This window comes from Pecten maximus, unplaced genomic scaffold, assembly GCF_902652985.1.
Source record: "Pecten maximus unplaced genomic scaffold, xPecMax1.1, whole genome shotgun sequence".
In the NCBI taxonomy this organism is placed as follows: Eukaryota; Metazoa; Mollusca; class Bivalvia; order Pectinida; family Pectinidae; genus Pecten; species Pecten maximus.
This window is the reverse complement of record NW_022979303.1, coordinates 1-20,223: the sequence shown is the minus strand read 5'-3', so window position 1 is coordinate 20,223 and position 20,223 is coordinate 1. Positions and strand designations below refer to the sequence as shown.

The 20,223-nt window shown below is 38.6% G+C and overlaps 1 protein-coding gene across 1 annotated transcript; it reads left to right on the top strand.

The window, feature by feature from the left end:
- Nucleotides 1-1,092: 1,092 nt before the first annotated feature.
- On the top strand, nt 1,093-17,967 carry LOC117318460 (murinoglobulin-1-like; the record flags this gene model as incomplete). Its single annotated transcript, XM_033873444.1, is given in 16 exon segments — nt 1,093-1,239; nt 1,475-1,654; nt 2,207-2,259; nt 2,634-2,706; nt 3,126-3,239; nt 4,609-4,693; nt 7,105-7,228; nt 7,805-7,919; nt 9,470-9,585; nt 10,303-10,476; nt 10,933-11,157; nt 11,548-11,707; nt 12,432-12,529; nt 13,926-14,117; nt 14,728-14,877; nt 17,856-17,967. Coding segments are annotated over 16 exon segments (2,107 nt in total), but the record flags the coding sequence as incomplete, so codon positions are not given.
- Between the last annotated feature and the right edge of the window lie 2,256 nt (nt 17,968-20,223).

Below are 20,223 nucleotides of genomic sequence, written 5' to 3'. Positions count from 1 at the left end.
GAGTGTGAGAATGATTTATCCCATCCCTAGTAACCACAGATCACCCCGTGAAGGGTGTGAGAATGATTTATCCCATCCCTATTAACCACAGATCACCCCGTGAAGGGTGTGAGAATGATTTATCCCATCCCTAGTAACCACAGATCACCCCGTGAAGAGTGTGAGAATGATTTATCCCATCCCTAATAACCACAGATCACCCCGTGAAGAGTGTGAGAATGATTTATCCCATCCCTAGTAACCACAGATCACCCCATGAAGAGTGTGAGAATGATTTATCCCATCCCTAGTAACCACAGATCACCCCATGAAGGGTGTGATAATGGATATATATGGCTGATTAATAATGTTATGGGACATCATCTCTGGTGAAACTTTTCGTAAAAGTGCAAAACTAGTTTAAATGGGATAACATTTTGTGGATTGATTAAGAGTTTTTGCTTATTTATTGCCTATTGTGAAATTACAGAACTGATCAATTTCAAAAAGACTACTATTTTCACTTATTGTGATCAATAATAGAGAATCCTAATTTGATTAATCAAATTAGGATTCTCTATTATTGATCACAATCAAAGTTTCACATATCATAACTAATCAGATTAGGACTTTCTATTAATGATCACACTGAAATCAATCAACTATGGCAAATAAAGAGGAAGCAGAGTGAGTGATTGTTTTGCTGTTTATTTATACACTAGAGGTTTTAATTAATACACAACACATTTTAACAATAGTCAATAGATTTACAAGCAAAAGTTATGAAGCAAACATGAAAACCCTTAAATTGCATTGGACAATCCTGCAATTCAAGTACATGTACTATAATCTGTCAATCAATATGTATTGTAATTGTATTCTTGGGCACCAAATTTGAAATTGGGCAAAATCATGCTCATCAGAACTAGTTCCAAATGGTGTTGCATGTGTTGATTGTCATCAAGCTTAGCTTTAAAAAAAAGGTTGATGTCAAATATATTATGCTAGTGATTCACATTCTTGGACAGTTACTGTTTTAAAAAATGAATCGGGTGAAATATTTAGGTTTTCAAAATCATTAATTGCCATCCTCTATGTACTGTTGTAGAGGGTACCTGTTCACAATGCCTCGCCAGCTGTGGCAGGGCACCAAGGAGAAGCTGTGTATCACCAGGTTTGAAGAAGGGGATGCCCTCGAGTATAACCTTGACCTTGTTCACGTCGATTCCAATAGCACCACCAGATACATATTTGAATCTGGTAATTATAAGTCTTTTTGTATAATTTTTATTATATAAATATGTTTTTTTATGTCAACATTTTATCTGGAGAATACATCTTACATGTATTGTTAAGATTTTAGTAATTTACACCAATTGCAAAGACCATACAAATTTATTATGTATAAGATCTGACTGGATATTAACAGTTTATTTGTTGTTAATGATTGATTATACATCCATGTATGTTTATGTTTAAAAGTTGAATTCTACAGGTAACAGTCAGTGCTGGACTTTTGATGTTCCTAATGCCAATGGGAAGTATTTAGCCACTTTCTCAGGGAGATATAGAAATGGGGAACAGTTCCAACACGAAACTGAAGTCACAGTCCAGAAAAGCAGTCATATCACTCTTATTCAGTGTGACAAACCCATGTATAAACCAGGGCAAACAGGTGAGTATCTCAAAGATCTGCTGTAACTTTTGTGTACGTTCACCTTTATGAATGTCCTCACGACCTTCACTTTGCCATGTTTAATGTCCTGTCAACAGCTAAGGTCATTTAATGACGACTTCCTTGTGTATATACTTGCGTTTGTATTTTGGGAGGCTGCCGTATGTTTGTGTTTGTCTCCTTGTAACAGCACAGAACTGATGCAAACTTTGTAATAATACCTATCTAAATGAAGCACACCCAGCAGGACACCCCACCCGGTCACATTAAACTGACAACAGGCAAACCTGACGCCACACTCCCATAAGGCTGAGCACTAAAACAGGAGAAGGTGCAGAACCCAACGCCTTCCTCATAGGAGCAAACACTCAACTAAAGTCCTAAAATGAGACAGTGTCAAAGGAGAAGAGAAGAGATAAGATCCCAAAATAAATTTAGCTTTTTCAAAGGAAAACAGTCATTCAGATACATAATTTAATAAAAAAAACTCTTATGATATGTATGTCAAATATACCTACCTTGCTAAATTATAGAACTATATTTTTGTTACAGTTAAGTTCAGAATTATGACAATTGATGGAATGATGAAACCAATAACTGGAGTGGTAAGTAAAAATACATTTCTGTAACAGACATGAACACATGATATTACCATATTGATCTGCAGATAAGCCCATGCCCACAAATAAGCCCTCTTTTAATTTTCACAGAATCTGTAATTTTAAAACACAATAAAAATTGTTTCACAAATAAACCCTCCCCAAAACTTTGTAACTAAGATTTTTCTCTAGCGAAAGGGGCTAAAGTTATTAACATGTTTTGAAATTGCACAGATTACAATTGCAAGAGCACACAAAAAATGTGTTTTGCTAATTTTGTAAAGTAACCTTGGAGGAGGATGCAGCATTCATAGATAACAGATGAAGAGTATCATAATTTCCTACCATGTATCCTTACATCAATCTAATTTATGTTACAGATTTCTTTGGTCAGCATAGAGAACCCTGCAGGTATCCGGGTACGCCAGTGGAGGGAGGTTGATGCATCTAGAGGTAAAATCATACTATAGTACCTCCTTTCTATAGAGAGCAGCAATAGATAATATCATAATTAGAAGAACAATGGTAATATATATAACATTGGTTAAGTAAATTGGTGGAATATTCAAACATAAACAGCAATTTATTAATTGATAATAGGTTGTTTGAAAAAAAATGAATGAAAATGTAAAACTGAGGTTTGAACTAGCAACAATCCTTCTCTGAAAGTGGACATCCTACCATTTGGTTAAAGGGAGATTCTTGTTATTCTTGAAATTGCCCTGCACTAGTAATGATAACTTGACTCCCCATTTTACAAGGGGAGATAACTCTACCAGAAAACTTTACATTAGTCAAAGATTCTAAAATAAAAGCCTATAACTATAATGATAAGTAACTTGGTAATTCCTGTATGTATATATCTGCTGTAGGTTTAGCAAGTCTGGAAATGGCCCTATCCACTGATCCCCCAATGGGAAAATGGACCATCTCTGTGGAAGTGGAAGGAGAAAGCAACAAACAAACTTTTATTGTCAAGGAATATGGTAAGTGACCAAACAAGAAAATCATGGCTGATATATCTTCTACACTTAATACTCAGAAAATGGGATATTCATGATGGTATCACATCATACCAACACTATTTACCATTGTTTACGGAAAATGCTAGACTTGTGCTCATTTAAAACATTTGTCAGTGTCATCCGGGGATCAAATATAATAGACTCTTGGGCGTTCTTCCGTTCAATAGTTTTATTTACATTCAAGACAAAGACCTGTAAGACAAAAACAAACATGTTACTCAAATATAAACTGACGTACACACACTCTCCGGCTTCGTACCCATACACAAGTATACACCAAATTGAGCACACCCTCACTCCCCATTCGCACCAACACTATGCTTACCAGGCTTCCCGATCCCCTCAGCTGGATGATATATATATATATTGCTAAAGTGCTGACCATCAGGATGTTACAACTGATCCTCACGGATAGCAGTTATAGAATGACCAGTATAGGGTAAGAGATTTAGCAAGAAAGCTCAGTGCGCAGGCACAGTGAAAGTAAAGAGAGAAAGTCGTGCCGCTCGTCAAGTGTCGTGTCCACGCTCATCTGTCCGATGAAGCGTGCATGTCTGAGGTCAGAGTTAACATCACAATACAATACATGAGTACAACTCATAACAGGTAACAAGTACGGATATAACACCACAATACGATTCACAGGTACAATAAGTACAGGTCACGAGTATATTGCACAGGGACCTGACACATACAACGTACAACAATTACCCTGGGTTACATCAGCTTTCGGGTTCACATTTGAAATGTGATCTGGGTTGATTTTTTAACATAAAAATAAATGATTACAATAAAATTTATTATTGTGATACATATATAATGCTGGTAACGAAAACTTTAACCAGGGTTTTTTCCCCCCAAGTTTGGGATGGGGCCTTTTTGTTTCATTTTGGGAAGAAAATTGGTGAATTAGGAAAGATTTTTCAGGAGTAAACTGCATATTTTGTGAATTTTACTTTAATATGAAATAATTTCAATTGGGAATGGGGCCTATAAGCCATAATTAGCCCTTAGCAAAAGCCCCTTCAAACAGAAGGTGTAAAGTTTGGAGAGTGAAAATGTCAAGAGCAAGAGTAGTTTTATTTTTCGTTGGTTACACTATGTAACATGTCATTACTAGACACCTACAGGACCACATGATTTTTCTGGATAACTGAGAGTTCTGGATTTTAAAGAGTATCAGTGTTGGAACAAAATTGTTTGGTCTGGACAGTAATCTATATTGAACAGTCATATTTAGACAGGAGTATACTGAATTGCTGTGTAAGCAGAAATTAATTATGCTATGTAATACAAAAATACTTATCAATGTGAAACCTTTGCCTTACAGTACTACCCAAGTTTGAGGTGACAGTCACACCACCAAAATACCTGTTACCAGATACTCCTTTGATTGAGGGAACAGTATGCGCAAAGTGAGTACATTGGAATTCTTATCATTTGGTTACTGTAAACATGAAAATTTACGCGAAGGGGAAATTTACGTTAATTATGCGAAAATACTCCCCACACATATTATTACGATATTTCTAGTTTTTAGCTCACCTGGACCGAAGGTCCGGTGAGCTTATGCCATGGCGCAGCGTCCGTCGTCCGTCCGTCCGTCGTCCGTCGTCCGTCGTCCGTCCGTCCGTCCGTCCGTCCGTCAACATTTGCTTCAAATCGCTACTAGTCATAAAGTTCTTATTGGATTTTGACCAAATTTGGCCAGAAACATCCTTGGCAGAATGGGAACAGATTTTGCATAAATGGTGACTCTGACCCCTGAGGGGCCAAAGGGGCGGGGCCAAATAGGGGAAATAGAGGTAATTCCTTTAAATCGCTACTAGTCATAAAGTTATGAATGGATTTCAACCCAATTTGGTCAGAAACATCCTTGGGGGAAGGGGAAGAGATTTTGCATAAATGGTGATTCTGACCCCGAGGGGCCAAAGGGGCGGGGCCAAATATGGGAATTAGAGGTAATTCCTCTAAATCTCTACTAGTCATAAAGTTATGAATGGATTTGAACCCAATTTGGTCAGAAACATCCTTGGGGGAAGAGGAAGAGATTTTGCATAAATGGTGGCTCTGACCCCCAAGGGGCCAAAGGGGCGGGGCCCAATACGGGAAATAGAGGTAATTCCTTTAAATCACTACTAGTCATAAAGTTATGAATGGATTTCAACCCAATTTGGTCAGAAACATCCTTGGGGGAAGGGGAAGAGATTTTGCATAAATGGTGATTCTGACCCCCGAGGGGCCATCGGGGCGGGGCCAAATATGGGAAATAGAGGTAATTCCTCTAAATCTCTACTAGTCATAAAGTTATGAATGGATTTGAACCCAATTTGGTCAGAAACATCCTTGGGGGAAGGGGAAAAGATTTTGCATAAATGGTGGCTCTGACCCCCGAGGGGCCAAAGGGGCGGGGCCCAATAGGGGTAATAGAGATAATTCCTTTAAATCACTACTAGTCATAAAGTTATGAATGGATTTGAACCCAATTTGGTCAGAAACATCCTTGGGGGAAGGGGGAAAGATTTTGCATAAATGGTGGCTCTGACCCCAAAGGGACCAAAGGGGCGGGCCCAATAGGGGAAATAGAGGTAATTCCTTTAAATCGCTACTTGTCATAAAGTTATGAATGGATTGGAACCCAATTTGGTCAGAGATATCTTTGGGAAAAGGGGAACAGATTTTGCATAAATGGTGGCTCTGACCCCAAAGGGGCTAAAGGGGCGGGGCCAAATATGGGAAATAGAGGTAATTCCTCTAAATCGCTACTAGTGATAAAGTTATGAATGGATTTGGACCATACTTGGTCAGAAACATACTTGGGGGAAGGGGAAAAGATTTTGCATAAATGGTGGCTCTGACCCCCGAGGGGCAAAAGGGGCGGGGCCCAATAGGGGAAATAAAGGTAATTCCTTTAAATCACTACTAGTCATAAAGTTATGAATGGATTTGAACCAAATTTTGTCAGAAATATCCTTGGGGGAAGGGGAACAGATTTTGCATAAATGGTTATTCTGACCCCCGAGGGGCCAAAGGGGCGGGGCCCAATAGGGGTAATAGAGGTAATTCCTTAAAATCACTACTAGTCATAAAGTTATGAATGGATTTGAACCCAATTTGGTCAGAAACATCCTTGGGGAAAGGGGAACAGATTTTGCATAAATGGTGATTCTGACCCCCGAGGGGCCAAAGGGGCGGGGCCCAGTGGGGGAAATAGAGGTAATTCCTCTAAATCTCTACTAGTCATAAAGTTGTGAAGGGATTTGAACCCAATTTGGTCAGAAACATCCTTGGGGGAAGGGGAACAGATTTTGCATAAATGGTGGCTCTGACCCTAAAGGGGCCAAAAGGGCGGGGCCCAGTGGGGGAAATAGAGGTAATTCCTTTGAATCGCTACTAGTCATCAAGTTATGAATGGATTTGAACCCAATTTGGTCAGAAACAGGGGAACAGATTTTGCATAAATGGTGACTCTGGCCCCCGAATGGCCAAAGGGGCGGGCCCAATAGGTGAAATAGAGGTAATTCCTTTAAATCGCTACTAGTCATAAAGTGATGAATGCATGTTCTATAAACAATTCTTGAGGTCTTTCAGACCTTAGAGAGTCTGGACTTCATTAATCTTTAAAGCAGTTCGGATTCCTACACTATAACCATATATAGCATTGTTAGAGTTTTACAAATAAAACAATTTGAATATGAACATTATTTCGACATTTGGTCTAATCCAACCAGGTGAGCGATACAGGCCCCATGGGCCTCTTGTTTTAAAAGAACTGACAAAATATTGCATGGAATTACCATAACAAAATTTGAATCATTCTTTGAAGGTACACCTATGGGAAGCCTGTGCGAGGCATAATGGGACTGGAGATTTGCTATATAAACGAATACTACTACTATGGTCGTGGAGTTGATCCTGATGAACGCCCATGTTACAAAAGTCTTGTTGAGGTAATTCTTATTACAAGTAGTTTCGATATAAACATGTCACTGGTAGCTTATGTTAAAGATTCAAGAAAAATATAGAAATAAAAATCAATTGTTGTTGCTAAGAGACAATGCTACCTATCGATGTTGCTAAGAGACAATGTTACAGAGTTAAAGAATGCTGCTAAAAAAGGTTAAAGAATTTGTTGCATACTGAACTTGCCATATCCCAACTTTCAATTACCTGAATTCATGTCAGGTACCCTATCTGTAGGTATTGGATCAACTCCAAATATCTCAGATCTGTATAGCCAGACAAATTACATGCCTGAGGCAGTTTGAAATGAAGTTTATTATATACTGAAGCATATACTTTGTTTGTTTGTTGGTTTGTTTTTGTATTTTTTTCAAATTTTTTTTTATTATCAACTCTAATTTTTTGTCATAGACCAGTTGGCAGTTTTAACTGATAGCTACCAAGACTTGAAGCTAAGGTCGCATCAGAGACAAACCATCATTAACAGTATGATAAAAGATGTTCAGTTAATGTCATTTAATTAATTTATGAATTCTTATTCCATAGTATGTGTTTTTTACCAGATCGATGGTTGTTACACATTTTCTGTGAACTCCTCAGACCTGGCAATGTCATCAAATCGATATAGCTTATGGGGTAGCCTTATTGTCAAAGCCAACATCACAGAGACAGGAACAGGTAAGATTTAGTCAACATCACAGGTACAGGAACAGGTAAGATTTAGTCAGCATCACAGGGACAGAAACAGGTAAAATTTAGTCAACATCACAGAGACAGAAACAGGTAAGATTTAGTTAGCATCACAGGGACAGAAACAGGTAAGATTTAGTCAACATCACAGAGACAGAAACAGGTAAGATTTAGTCAACATCACAGGTACAGGAACAGGTAAGATTTAGTCAACATCACAGAGACAGGAACAGGTAAGATTTAGTCAACATCACAGGTACAGAAACAGGTAAGATTTAGTCAGCATCACAGGGACAGAAACAGGTAAGATTTAGTCAACATCACAGGTACAGAAACAGGTAAGATTTAGTCAACATCACAGGTACAGGAACCGGTAAGATTTAATCAACATCACAGAGACAGGAACAGGTAAGATTTAGTCAACATCACAATGACAGGAACAGGTAAGATTTAGTCAACATCACAATGACAGGAACCGGTAAGATTTAGTCAATATCACAGAGACAGGAACAGGTCAGATTTAGTCAATTTTACAGAGACAGGAACAGGTCAGATTTAGTCAACATCACAGAGACAGGAACAGGTCAGATTTAGTCAATTTTACAGAGACAGGAACAGGTAAGATTTAGTCAAAATCACAGAGACAGGAACAGGTCAGATTTAGTCAACATCCCAGGTACAGGAACAGGTAAGATTTAGTCAACATCACAGAGACAGGAACAGGTCAGATTTAGTCAACATCCCAGGTACAGGAACAGGTAAGATTTAGTCAACATCACAGAGACGGGAACAGGTCATTTTAGTCAACATCACAGAGACGGGAACAGGTCAGATTTAGTCAACATCCCAGGTACAGGAACAGGTAAGATTTAGTCAACATCACAATGACAGGAACAGGTAAGATTTAGTCAATATCACAGAGACATGCAGGAACAGGTCAGATTTAGTCAACATCCCAGGTACAGGAACAGGTCAGATTTAGTCAACATCCCAGGTACAGGAACAGGTCAGATTTAGTCAACATCCCAGGTACAGGAACAGGTAAGATTTAGTCAGCATCACAGACAGGTACAGGTAAGATTTATAGTCAACATCACAGAGACAGGAAAAGGTAACATTTATACCAGTGATATAAGTCACAGCCAAAATAACCATTTACAGTCCTATCCCCTTTAAAACATAATTGATGAACACTATATATAGAAATTTGAACCAACAGTAAGCAGTGCTCCTTTTTCTTTGAAGGAATTGATATTTGTAAGATAACAAGAGTTGTCAGAAGACAACATATCTCACTGTGTGGTTTGAAATTCAGAATTGTCCTAACAAGCTAAAAATCAATATTCCATGGTTGGTATACTGGTGTCCTGATCCCACTTACACTGATATTCTATGATAGGCAATGAAAAAGTTTTTTTGTTAGTGAAATCTACAAATTTTGTGATCTACATTTGATATACATGTACAATAAACCATTTTATAACATATCTAAGAAATAAGTTCTTTCTTTCCAATGATATGTGGATATTTCTGTGTAGGTGTCACCTTATATGGCGAGTCCAGGGAACCAGAAATGACACAGACCCCGTACACTTTAAAAATGACTGATGAGACCAAAGGATATTTTAAACCTTTGTTTCCTTACAGAGTAAAGGTATTTATAAAACAATCTTGTCTTCATGAAATAAAATTTTCATAGGTTTAACATAAATATTCATCAAATTTCTATTTAAAATATACATGTACATAGTTTGGGTTGTGCTGTATCTACCTGCCTGTCAGTCAAACCACATTGCACATAAATATTTTCTGAGAGCTCACCTGCTTAAATTTTATTTGATTTAAGCAAAGATGTGCAATATACAAAGTCTTGAAGCTAAATTCACATGATAAATGATGGCTTAATTAAATATGATAGCATAAAGTATGTAACTTTTGGTATTGTTTAGAAATATACAAAGCCTATTCTTGTTTTTGACCAATAGTAATTATTCTTTGTCATAGATGTAGGACCATAAATTATTTAAAGATACATTCCTTAGGACAGCAAAATCAGGTGCAGTGTGTTTTCTCCTCTCCCCACATTCAACAGATATGGTGATTTCACTTGTCTTGTAATATATAACAAATAATTTTTAATGTAATATATAATAGAACAAATAATGTTGAACATAATATAGAAAAGATGATGTTTGATATTGTATATAATGAATGATGTTTAACATTATATAATACAAATGATGTTTAACATTATATAATACAAATGATGTTTAACATTATATAATACAAATTATGTTTAATTCCAGTTCTTCCATCAGTATTGCTGTCTGTTTAGATTAAATATTTAAAACCAAACTTTCTACAACCTTAGCTGACAGCCAAAAAGCCTGATGGTTCTCCAGCATCTGGGGAATTGATTGAAGTGTCTGCAAGGAATTGGGAGTGGGATTTTTTCCAGCAGAAGAATTTTACAACAGATGAAAATGGTGTCATAAAGTTTGCTGTTACTGATATTCCTGAGAATGTAACCAGTATCAACATTCAGGTTTGTTATCCAATTATATCTCTCTCTCCCCCCCCCCCCCCCCCCCCCCCCCCCCCTCCCCCCCCAAAAAAAATAAAATAAAATATAAAGATACATGGCTATTGTAAATATAGAATTAGAACAACAAAAATCCCTTATGTGAATTGTTAAGCTATGTAGTCACTGATTAATCAAAAGATGTAATTTGATACTTCAACATTAAGATGTATGGATATTTTTTTTTTATTTAAAGAGTATTTGATATTTTAATGACTTTAGTGTTTAATATTTTCTCATGACTTTTTAAATTTAAATCAAACTTATTACTTGCATTTTGAAGTAGATGAAAATGAAATGGATATCAGTTACAGGCATCATGTTTTATAAAGATGTTTACAGAAAGACCTGTACATTTTAGACAGTAAAAAAAATCATGTTAATTGATTATGATTATACAGAATATTTATTGTTCTGTAGGCTAATAGTCCTCGGTACCGAAGGAGCTATGACTACTACGCGATGATGGATTACCATCGTCTGTATGAGCCGCAGGGATACTTATCCGCACGACGGTGGTATTCTCCATCAGAGAGCTACATGCACATTGAGAGAGTCAGTTCTACACCCAGCTGTGGTCAGATGCTAGACGTGAGAGTCCTGTACACTGCAGATTTCAACACAACCTACAAGTTCTACTATATGGTAAAAATTCTTATGGCTCTTGGTCAACTTATAGTTCTAATCTGACTGAATAACATGTCGCATTGTCTCAAATCAGCACATTACAGTTCTTTCTGACACCTACGGTTGGTCGGGTGGCGGAGTGGTAACACACTCACTTTTCATCTAGGCAACCAGGGTTTGAGTCCTGGATCAAACATAAAAGGTATGGAGGTCACCTGTCCGACCTTTCAGGTTTTCTCCAGGTAAAAAAGTTACATCCCATAGTAAGACTCCTGCACTTCCAGCCAGGCCAACAAGATTGATAAGTTCAAGTTGATGGAACTTGTCTCGCAATTGTTGTAAAATAAAAATAAAATATGTATATATATGGCTGAAGCTCCATCAATCAAGTTTTAATGTCTGTAACAGGTGATGTCCCCGCGCCATGTTGTTTATCACAGTCATCGACATCACCATTTCTTGAGACATGATGCCGTCGAAACAAATCCTGTATTAGATTCAATGAAGCTTGACGACATCACTCCTCCTACCAGGCGTCCTTATCTAAGATACCCTCGTATAATCAAAGGTCAGTATAATTATGGTAGGACCTAACTCCCAGTTATAGGTTCAAAGTTTGCCTACCTGTATTTATCTTTCAATAAGCATGTGTCTGGTATGGTATTCCCACCAAAGTCCAGGAATTAAAGCTAACAAAATTCTTATTTCATTGTTCTGAGTGAGATTTTCTGTATTGGCCACCATGGCTTTAACAGTTATATATATAGTATATGGTTTTGGGCCTGGAATGGAATTTCTCAATTTATTATAAATATGCAAGAAGATTGTTGCGTGGGCAAGGTATTCGATAAATGGTGAAGGGGAAATAGATTCAAACATGTTTCCAAGATGTCTACCTGTACGGAGATCTGGAAATATTTCGCTCATCCGAATTAAAAGTTTCCATACCCCTTTCCTGTAACTTTTAATTGATGTGCAATGGTATGAAAAGATTTTGCTTAACTTTGCTGTCTGGAACTTGTTTTAATAAACTTAGTTTGGTGATTTTATTTTTAAAATGTCACTGAAATAGAATGCTGATCCTTGGCTTTTATATCAAACATTGAACTGCTATAATGTCTTTAAAACAATCTGTAGTGGGTAGGGCTTCATTCCTTTTAATTTAGAAATACAAAATTTTGGAATATCCACCAATTCCACTTCTATAGATTAAGTCAGAAACCAAAAGTTTGAAATTTGATTTGTGCAATGTCGAAAATTACTTAAATCCTTTAACAAAATTGTTTTTTCAGTGAGGGTTCCTGTTGAAAACTCGACCAGTGAATCAGAACCTACTGCTGCCCCCGAGTTAGAAGTGGTACAACCTGAACTGCCAGAACCAGAAGTTGAGGTTTGTATCGTTTTATACAAACAGAAATCATCTTTTGTCTTTCTGTGTTGATTATATATATGGGTCAGCGATAGCTCAGGCAGTTAGAGCACCGGCCATGAAATCTTGGGTGAAGGTCTGAGGTAGCAGTGTACAGTAAAAATGCCAAATTCTGAAAAATATGGCACATGCTTTAGATATGTAAACATTGCCAGTTAACCTTACATATAACCTCTAATAAAGTATATATATTTGAAATCTGTACAACATTTGCAATTTTAATAGAGCTCTGAAGGATAAGTAAACTGATATTTTCTGTGATTTTTAGAGCTGTGAATACCATGGTAACAGCCCAAAAAATTCTCAAAAATTGCAAAATATTATGATATTTGACCCAAAATAGCACAATTCTCTACACAATTTTTTTTCTGAAACCTATTTAAAATTAAATATCTCTATCCCAAAGACAGAATTAATCTTGTTTGGACATATGTTGTAAATTAAGTTTTTCCGCTATCTTACCTTTTCTGTGGGCTTCCATTTTGCGCTGTAGGCGAAACTAAATTTCCTGTGTAAACACACGTTCGGAAAATCCGGATATTTAAAATCCGGAACCAATTTATTGATTTTTGTTTTAATAAATGTGAAGCCTGTATGTACTACTTCATACTGGATATACCAATTATAGTGTACATTTATTTTTTCATTTTTTATACATATCATAATACAGGAGTTATTTGCTTAACAAAAAAATTGCCCATGGCCAGGCTGTCTTACTGTGGTGTGCTACCTGAGGTTTGTGGTTTGATGCTCCCTACCCTTGTCAGTTTGTGTTTCTCAGGAAGCTAAGAGTGTGCTGGTCTGTGTCCTTGAGAAAGACAATTTACACTAATTTGCTCAGGATGGCATGTTACGAGCATTCCATATGTTGTTCAGTGAGGTAGTCACCAGCTATAGCAAGGAAACTCTGTCTTGAAATTACCCTGGCTGTTCACGGGGCGATAAACCAAGCAAACAAATAAGTTGATTATCAGGGCTTAATTACTCAGTTGTAATTACTCACAGAGGGGGGCAATTGAAAGACTTTAGATTTATAGTCTCAATGTCTCCTCATTTGATAGTATGGGAATTAATGTGATGTACTAACCAACTAAATGAAACAAATCATGAAAAACATACATCTGGAAAGTTTTTGAAGGATTTGGATGGAAGGGATGATCTTATTAAAACTCTATGCTTGAACATAAAACACATGGTGACAGGTTTCATATTTGTGAATCGGTATGTAAAAGCTTTTATTATGAACTTATCATTATAAATCTTATTTTGAAATTAGCTCCAAGAAATTACACCTGCACCCAAAATTTTCAGGTAATCAGTGAAATTTATATGTCTTAACTGTCCTATTGGTATCTAGGAGGAGGAAGAAGAAGAGGAAGAGGAGGAGGAAACAGAACCACACAGACATGTTGCATCCTTCACCTTGCATATTCCCATTGTTGCGGCTATGGCACCTAATGCCAAGCTTCTAGTGTACTACATACGAGACGACATGGAGACAGTCGCAGATAGCATCACATTTAATGTTGAGAAGTGCTTCAACAACAAGGTAGGTTAATGATTTTTCAAGACCTAAAATTTCTCCCAGTTTCTAAAATTTTGTTGGAAAGGGAATATGTTTTGGTGAAAGAAGGAATTAGATTTGTAAACTTTTAATTTTGATGACACAATCGGTATTCTTAAAGGGCTGACCAGAAATGTTTAGCTTAGTACGTCTAATGAGCTAATTTTTTAGCCTGATGATGTAGGGCTGTTCAAATTGCTCTTCATTCCTTGTCCTTCGTCCATCTGTCTGTCTATAGATATTGTTATTGCTATTTCTTGAGAAGCACAGGAATTTTCCTCTTGACTGTTGTTTGACTTGTTAAATCAGAGGTGGACTTTCATTTGGCTGATTTTGACAAAGCATTCCATCTAATGAGCCCAGTATAGACAAATTTCTACTGTTTTTTTTATTGGGGGGGGGGGGGGGGGGGGGGGGGGTTATTTAGCATTTGTTACATCTTTTAGTGAAGTAGTAAAAAAAAAAAAGTTGTATGCTGCACAATTGCTTAATTTATTTACAGTAAATTCAATGCCTTACTGCTTCCTGAAGAATTAAGCATATAAGCATTGTCAGGAATTATAAAAAAAAAAAAATTTTACGTTCAATTGTTCAGGTGAATATGACGTTTGAACCCAAGACTGCCTATCCGGGCAGTGAGGCAAGGATCCGTATCAAGGCTGAGGCAGGTTCCTTCTGTTCCATAGGAGCAGTGGACAAGAGTATCAACCTATTGGGAGGCAACCACCAACTTACTCCAGAAAAGGTAGGTCCACGGTTCTGTACAGCACATACAATCGCATCAACTTATTCCAGAAAAGGTAGGTCCCAGGTCCTCTCTAGCACAGATAGTCACATCACCTCACTCCAGAAAAGGTAGGCCCCAAGTCCTCTATCGCACAGATAGTCACATCACCTCACTTCAGAAAAGGTAGGTCAAAAGTCCTCTATCTCACAGATAGTCACATCACCTCACTTCAGAAAAGGTAGGTCACAAGTCCTCTATCGCACAGATAGAGGCATCACCTCACTCCAGAAAAGGTAAGTCTCAAGTCCTCTCTAGCACAGATAGACGCATCACCTCACTCCAGAAAAGGTAGGTCACAAGTCCTCTATCGCACAGATAGACGCATCACCTCACTCCAGAAAAGGTAGGCCCCAAGTCCTCTATAGCACAGATAGTCACATCACCTTGTTCCAGAAAAGGTAGGCCCCAAGTCCTCTATATCATAGATAGACACATCATCTCACTCCAGAAAAGGTAGATCCCAAGTCCTCTATATCATAGATAGACACATCACCTCACTCCAGAAAAGGTAGGTCCCAAGTCCTCTATATCACAGATAGTCACATCACCTCACTCCAGAAAAGGTAGGTCCCAAGTCCTCTATAGCACAGATAGTCACATCACCTCACTCCAGAAAAGGTAGGTCCCAAGTCCTCTATATCATAGATAGACACATCACCTCACTTCAGAAAAGGTAGGTCACAAGTCCTCTCTAGCACAGATAGACGCATCACCTCACTCCAGAAAAGGTAGGTCCCAAGTGCTCTATATCATAGATAGTCACATCACCTCACTCCATAAAAGGTAGGCCCCAAGTCCTCTATATCATAGATAGACACATCACCTCACTCCATAAAAGGTAGGCCCCAAGTCCTCTATATCATAGATAGACACATCACCTCACTCCAGAAAAGGTAGGTCCCAAGTCCTCTATATCATAGATAGACACATCATCTCACTCCAGAAAAGGTAGGTCCCAAGTCCTCTATAGCACAGATAGACACATCACCTCACTCCAGAAAATGTAGGTCCCAAGTCCTCTATATCATAGATAGACACATCACCTCACTCCAGAAAAGGTAGGTCCCAAGTCCTCTATATCATAGATAGTCACATCACCTCACTCCAGAAAAGGTAGGTCCCGAGTCCTCTATATCATAGATAGACACATCACCTCACTCCAGAAAAGGTAGGCTCCAAGTCCTCTATATCATAGATAGACACATCACCTCACTCCAGAAAAGGTAGGCCCCAAGTCCTCTATATCATAGATAGACACATCACCTCATTCCAGAAAAGGTAGGTCACAAGTCCTCTATATCATAGATAGACACATCACCTCACTCCAGAAAAGGTAGGTCCCAAGTGCTCTATATCATAGATAGTCACATCACCTCACTCCAGAAAAGGTAGGTCCCAAGTCCTCTATATCATAGATAGACACATCACCTCACTCCAGAAAAGGTAGGCTCCAAGTCCTCTATAGCACAGATAGTCACATCACCTTGTTCCAGAAAAGGTAGGTCCCAAGTCCTCTATATCATACATAGACACATCACCTCACTCCAGAAAAGGTAGGTCCCAAGTCCTCTATATCATAGATAGACACATCACCTCACTCCAGAAAAGGTAGGCCCCAAGTCCTCTATATCATACATAGACACATCACCTCACTCCAGAAAAGGTAGGTCCCAAGTCCTCTATATCATAGATAGACACATCACCTCACTCCAGAAAAGGTAGGTCCCAAGTCCTCTATATCATAGATAGACACATCACCTCACTCCAGAAAAGGTAGGCCCCAAGTCCTCTATATCATAGATAGACACATCACCTCACTCCAGAAAAGGTAGGTCCCGAGTCCTCTATATCATAGATAGACACATCACCTCACTCCAGAAAAGGTAGGCTCCAAGTCCTCTATATCATAGATAGACACATCACCTCACTCCAGAAAAGGTAGGCCCCAAGTCCTCTATATCATAGATAGACACATCACCTCATTCCAGAAAAGGTAGGTCACAAGTCCTCTATATCATAGATAGACACATCACCTCACTCCAGAAAAGGTAGGCCCCAAGTCCTCTATATTGTAGATAGACACATCATCTCACTCCAGAAAAGGTAGGCCCCAAGTCCTCTATATCATAGATAGACACATCACCTCACTCCAGAAAAGGTAGGTCCCAAGTCCTCTATATCATAGATAGACACATCATCTCACTCCAGAAAAGGTAGGTCCCAAGTCCTCTATAGCACAGATAGACACATCACCTCACTCCAGAAAATGTAGGTCCCAAGTCCTCTATATCATAGATAGACACATCACCTCACTCCAGAAAAGGTAGGTCCCAAGTCCTCTATAAGCACAGATAGACACATCACCTCACTCCAGAAAAGGTAGGTCCCAAGTCCTCTATAGCACAGATAGACACATCACCTCACTCCAGAAAAGGTAGGCCCCAAGTCCTCTATATCATAGATAGTCACATCACCTCACCCCAGAAATGGTAGGTCCCAAGTCCTCTATATCATAGATAGTCACATCACCTCACTCCAGAAAAGGTAGGTCCCAAGTCCTCTATATCATAGATAGTCACATCACCTCACTCCAGAAAAGGTAGGTCCCAAGTCCTCTATATCATAGATAGACACATCATCTCACTCCAGAAAAGGTAGGTCCCAAGTCCTCTATATCATAGATAGACACATCACCTCACTCCAGAAAAGGTAGGTCCCAAGTCCTCTATATCATAGATAGTCACATCACCTCACTCCAGAACATCATAACACTGGGTTCTACACCTGATCACGTCATTGGTCAAGGTTAAAGAATCAAAAGTCACCCTTGACCATTACTTCACAGGATTCATTGTTGTATAGCAGCAGGAGCATTCACATCTAACAGACATTTACTAGTTCATTTAGAGTAACTTTTACTTGGTTTGTCATTCCAGATTTACAACATGATAGATAACCCATACTTCCACTATGGATACTGGAATGATGACCAGGCATACTGTGAAAAACATTTTCCAGCACCAGAAGAAGAAAATGATGAAGAAGCATGTATGTATACACTGAGATACCTTGCCTCTCCTTATAGTGTAGCCAGATTGGAGTTGGTCCCATACGCAAGGGCCGATATCTCCTGATAGTGTAATCAGATTCGAGTTTATCCCATACACAAGGGCCAATATCTCCTTATAGTGTAATCAGATTCGAGTTTATCCCATACACAAGGGCCAATATCTCCTTATAGTGTAATCAGATTCGAGTTTATCCCATACACAAGGGCCAATATCTCCTTATAGTGTAATCAGATTCGAGTTGATCCCATACACAAGGGCCAATATCTCCTTATAGTGTAATCAGATTCGAGTTGATCCCATACACAAGGGCCAATGTCTCCTTATAGTGTAATCAGATTCGAGTTGATCCCATACACAAGGGCCAATATCTCCTTATAGTGTAATCAGATTCGAGTTGATCCCATACACAAGGGCCAATATCTCCTTATAGTGTAATCAGATTCGAGTTGATCCCATACACAAGGGCCAATATCTCCTTATAGTGTAATCAGATTCGAGTTGATCCCATACACAAGGGCCAATATCTCCTTATAGTGTAATCAGATTCGAGTTGATCCCATACACAAGGGCCAATATCTCCTTATAGTGTAATCAGATTCGAGTTTATCCCATACACAAGGGCCAATATCTCCTTATAGTGTAATCAGATTCGAGTTGATCCCATACACAAGGGCCAATATCTCCTTATAGTGTAATCAGATTCGAGTTGATCCCATACACAAGGGCCAATATCTCCTTATAGTGTAATCAGATTCGAGTTGATCCCATACACAAGGGCCAATATCTCCTTATAGTGTAATCAGATTCGAGTTGATCCCATACACAAGGGCCAATATCTCCTTATAGTGTAATCAGATTCGAGTTGATCCCATACACAAGGGCCAATATCTCCTTATAGTGTAATCAGATTCGAGTTGATCCCATACACAAGGGCCAATATCTCCTTATAGTGTAATCAGATTCGAGTTGATCCCATACACAAGGGCCAATATCTCCTTATAGTGTAATCAGATTCGAGTTGATCCCATACACAAGGGCCAATATCTCCTTATAGTGTAATCAGATTCGAGTTGATCCCATACACAAGGGCCAATATCTCCTTATAGTGTAATCAGATTCGAGTTGATCCCATACACAAGGGCCAATATCTCCTTATAGTGTAATCAGATTCGAGTTGATCCCATACACAAGGGCCAATATCTCCTTATAGTGTAATCAGATTCGAGTTTATCCCATACACAAGGGCCAATATCTCCTTATAGTGTAATCAGATTCGAGTTGATCCCATACACAAGGGCCAATATCTCCTTATAGTGTAATCAGATTCGAGTTGATCCCATACACAAGGGCCAATATCTCCTTATAGTGTAATCAGATTCGAGTTGATCCCATACACAAGGGCCAATATCTCCTTATAGTGTAATCAGATTCGAGTTGATCCCATACACAAGGGCCAATATCTCCTTATAGTGTAATCAGATTCGAGTTGATCCCATACACAAGTGGATTAGAATGTGGGCCATGTAACCTCAGGTGAAGGTACGAGGTGCGTGGTTTGACGCTCCCTACCCGTGTCAGATTGTGTTTCTTGGTAACCTTAGATACAGGCCAGTCGGTGCTGTCGTGGTTGTGCCCTTGGGCAACACACTTTACTCTTATTGCTTTGGATGGCATGCAACAGGCCTCCTGTATGTTGTTCAGTGAGGTGGTCACCAACTTGGAAACCCCACCTAAGAATGACCCTGTAGTTGGTTGTTCAGGGGGCAGTAAACCGTGCCAACAAACAAATAAAAGTGACAGAGTTTATTCAAACATGAGGAAAAGGTTAAGTTGTTTATTGGCAGTATATTTAATTAATAGCTTGTTGTAACAGAATAAGTTTCAGGTTTGTTTGAATGGCCATTTTCTGTGTTGGTCTATTTGTAGTAGCTGTTGTCTCCTTCACTGAACAATATAAGGGAGGCAATCAAGAGCAATTGGAGTAAATTTACCGTATTTATTCTAATAAACGCCCCCACCCTAATAAACGCCCCCCCCACCCTTTTTTTGGAAAGAAAATTCCTCAATTCGAGAAAAAGAACTTACCGTGGCACATCCACGTGTGTCCAGAGGTAATTATTTAAAGGATATCCAACATAAAACTAACACAAACCACAAAACAAAGTTTCAGTAACTAACAAACGTTAATGTCCCGGGCTGTCATACGCGCCACTGACCTCGCTGTCATCATCAC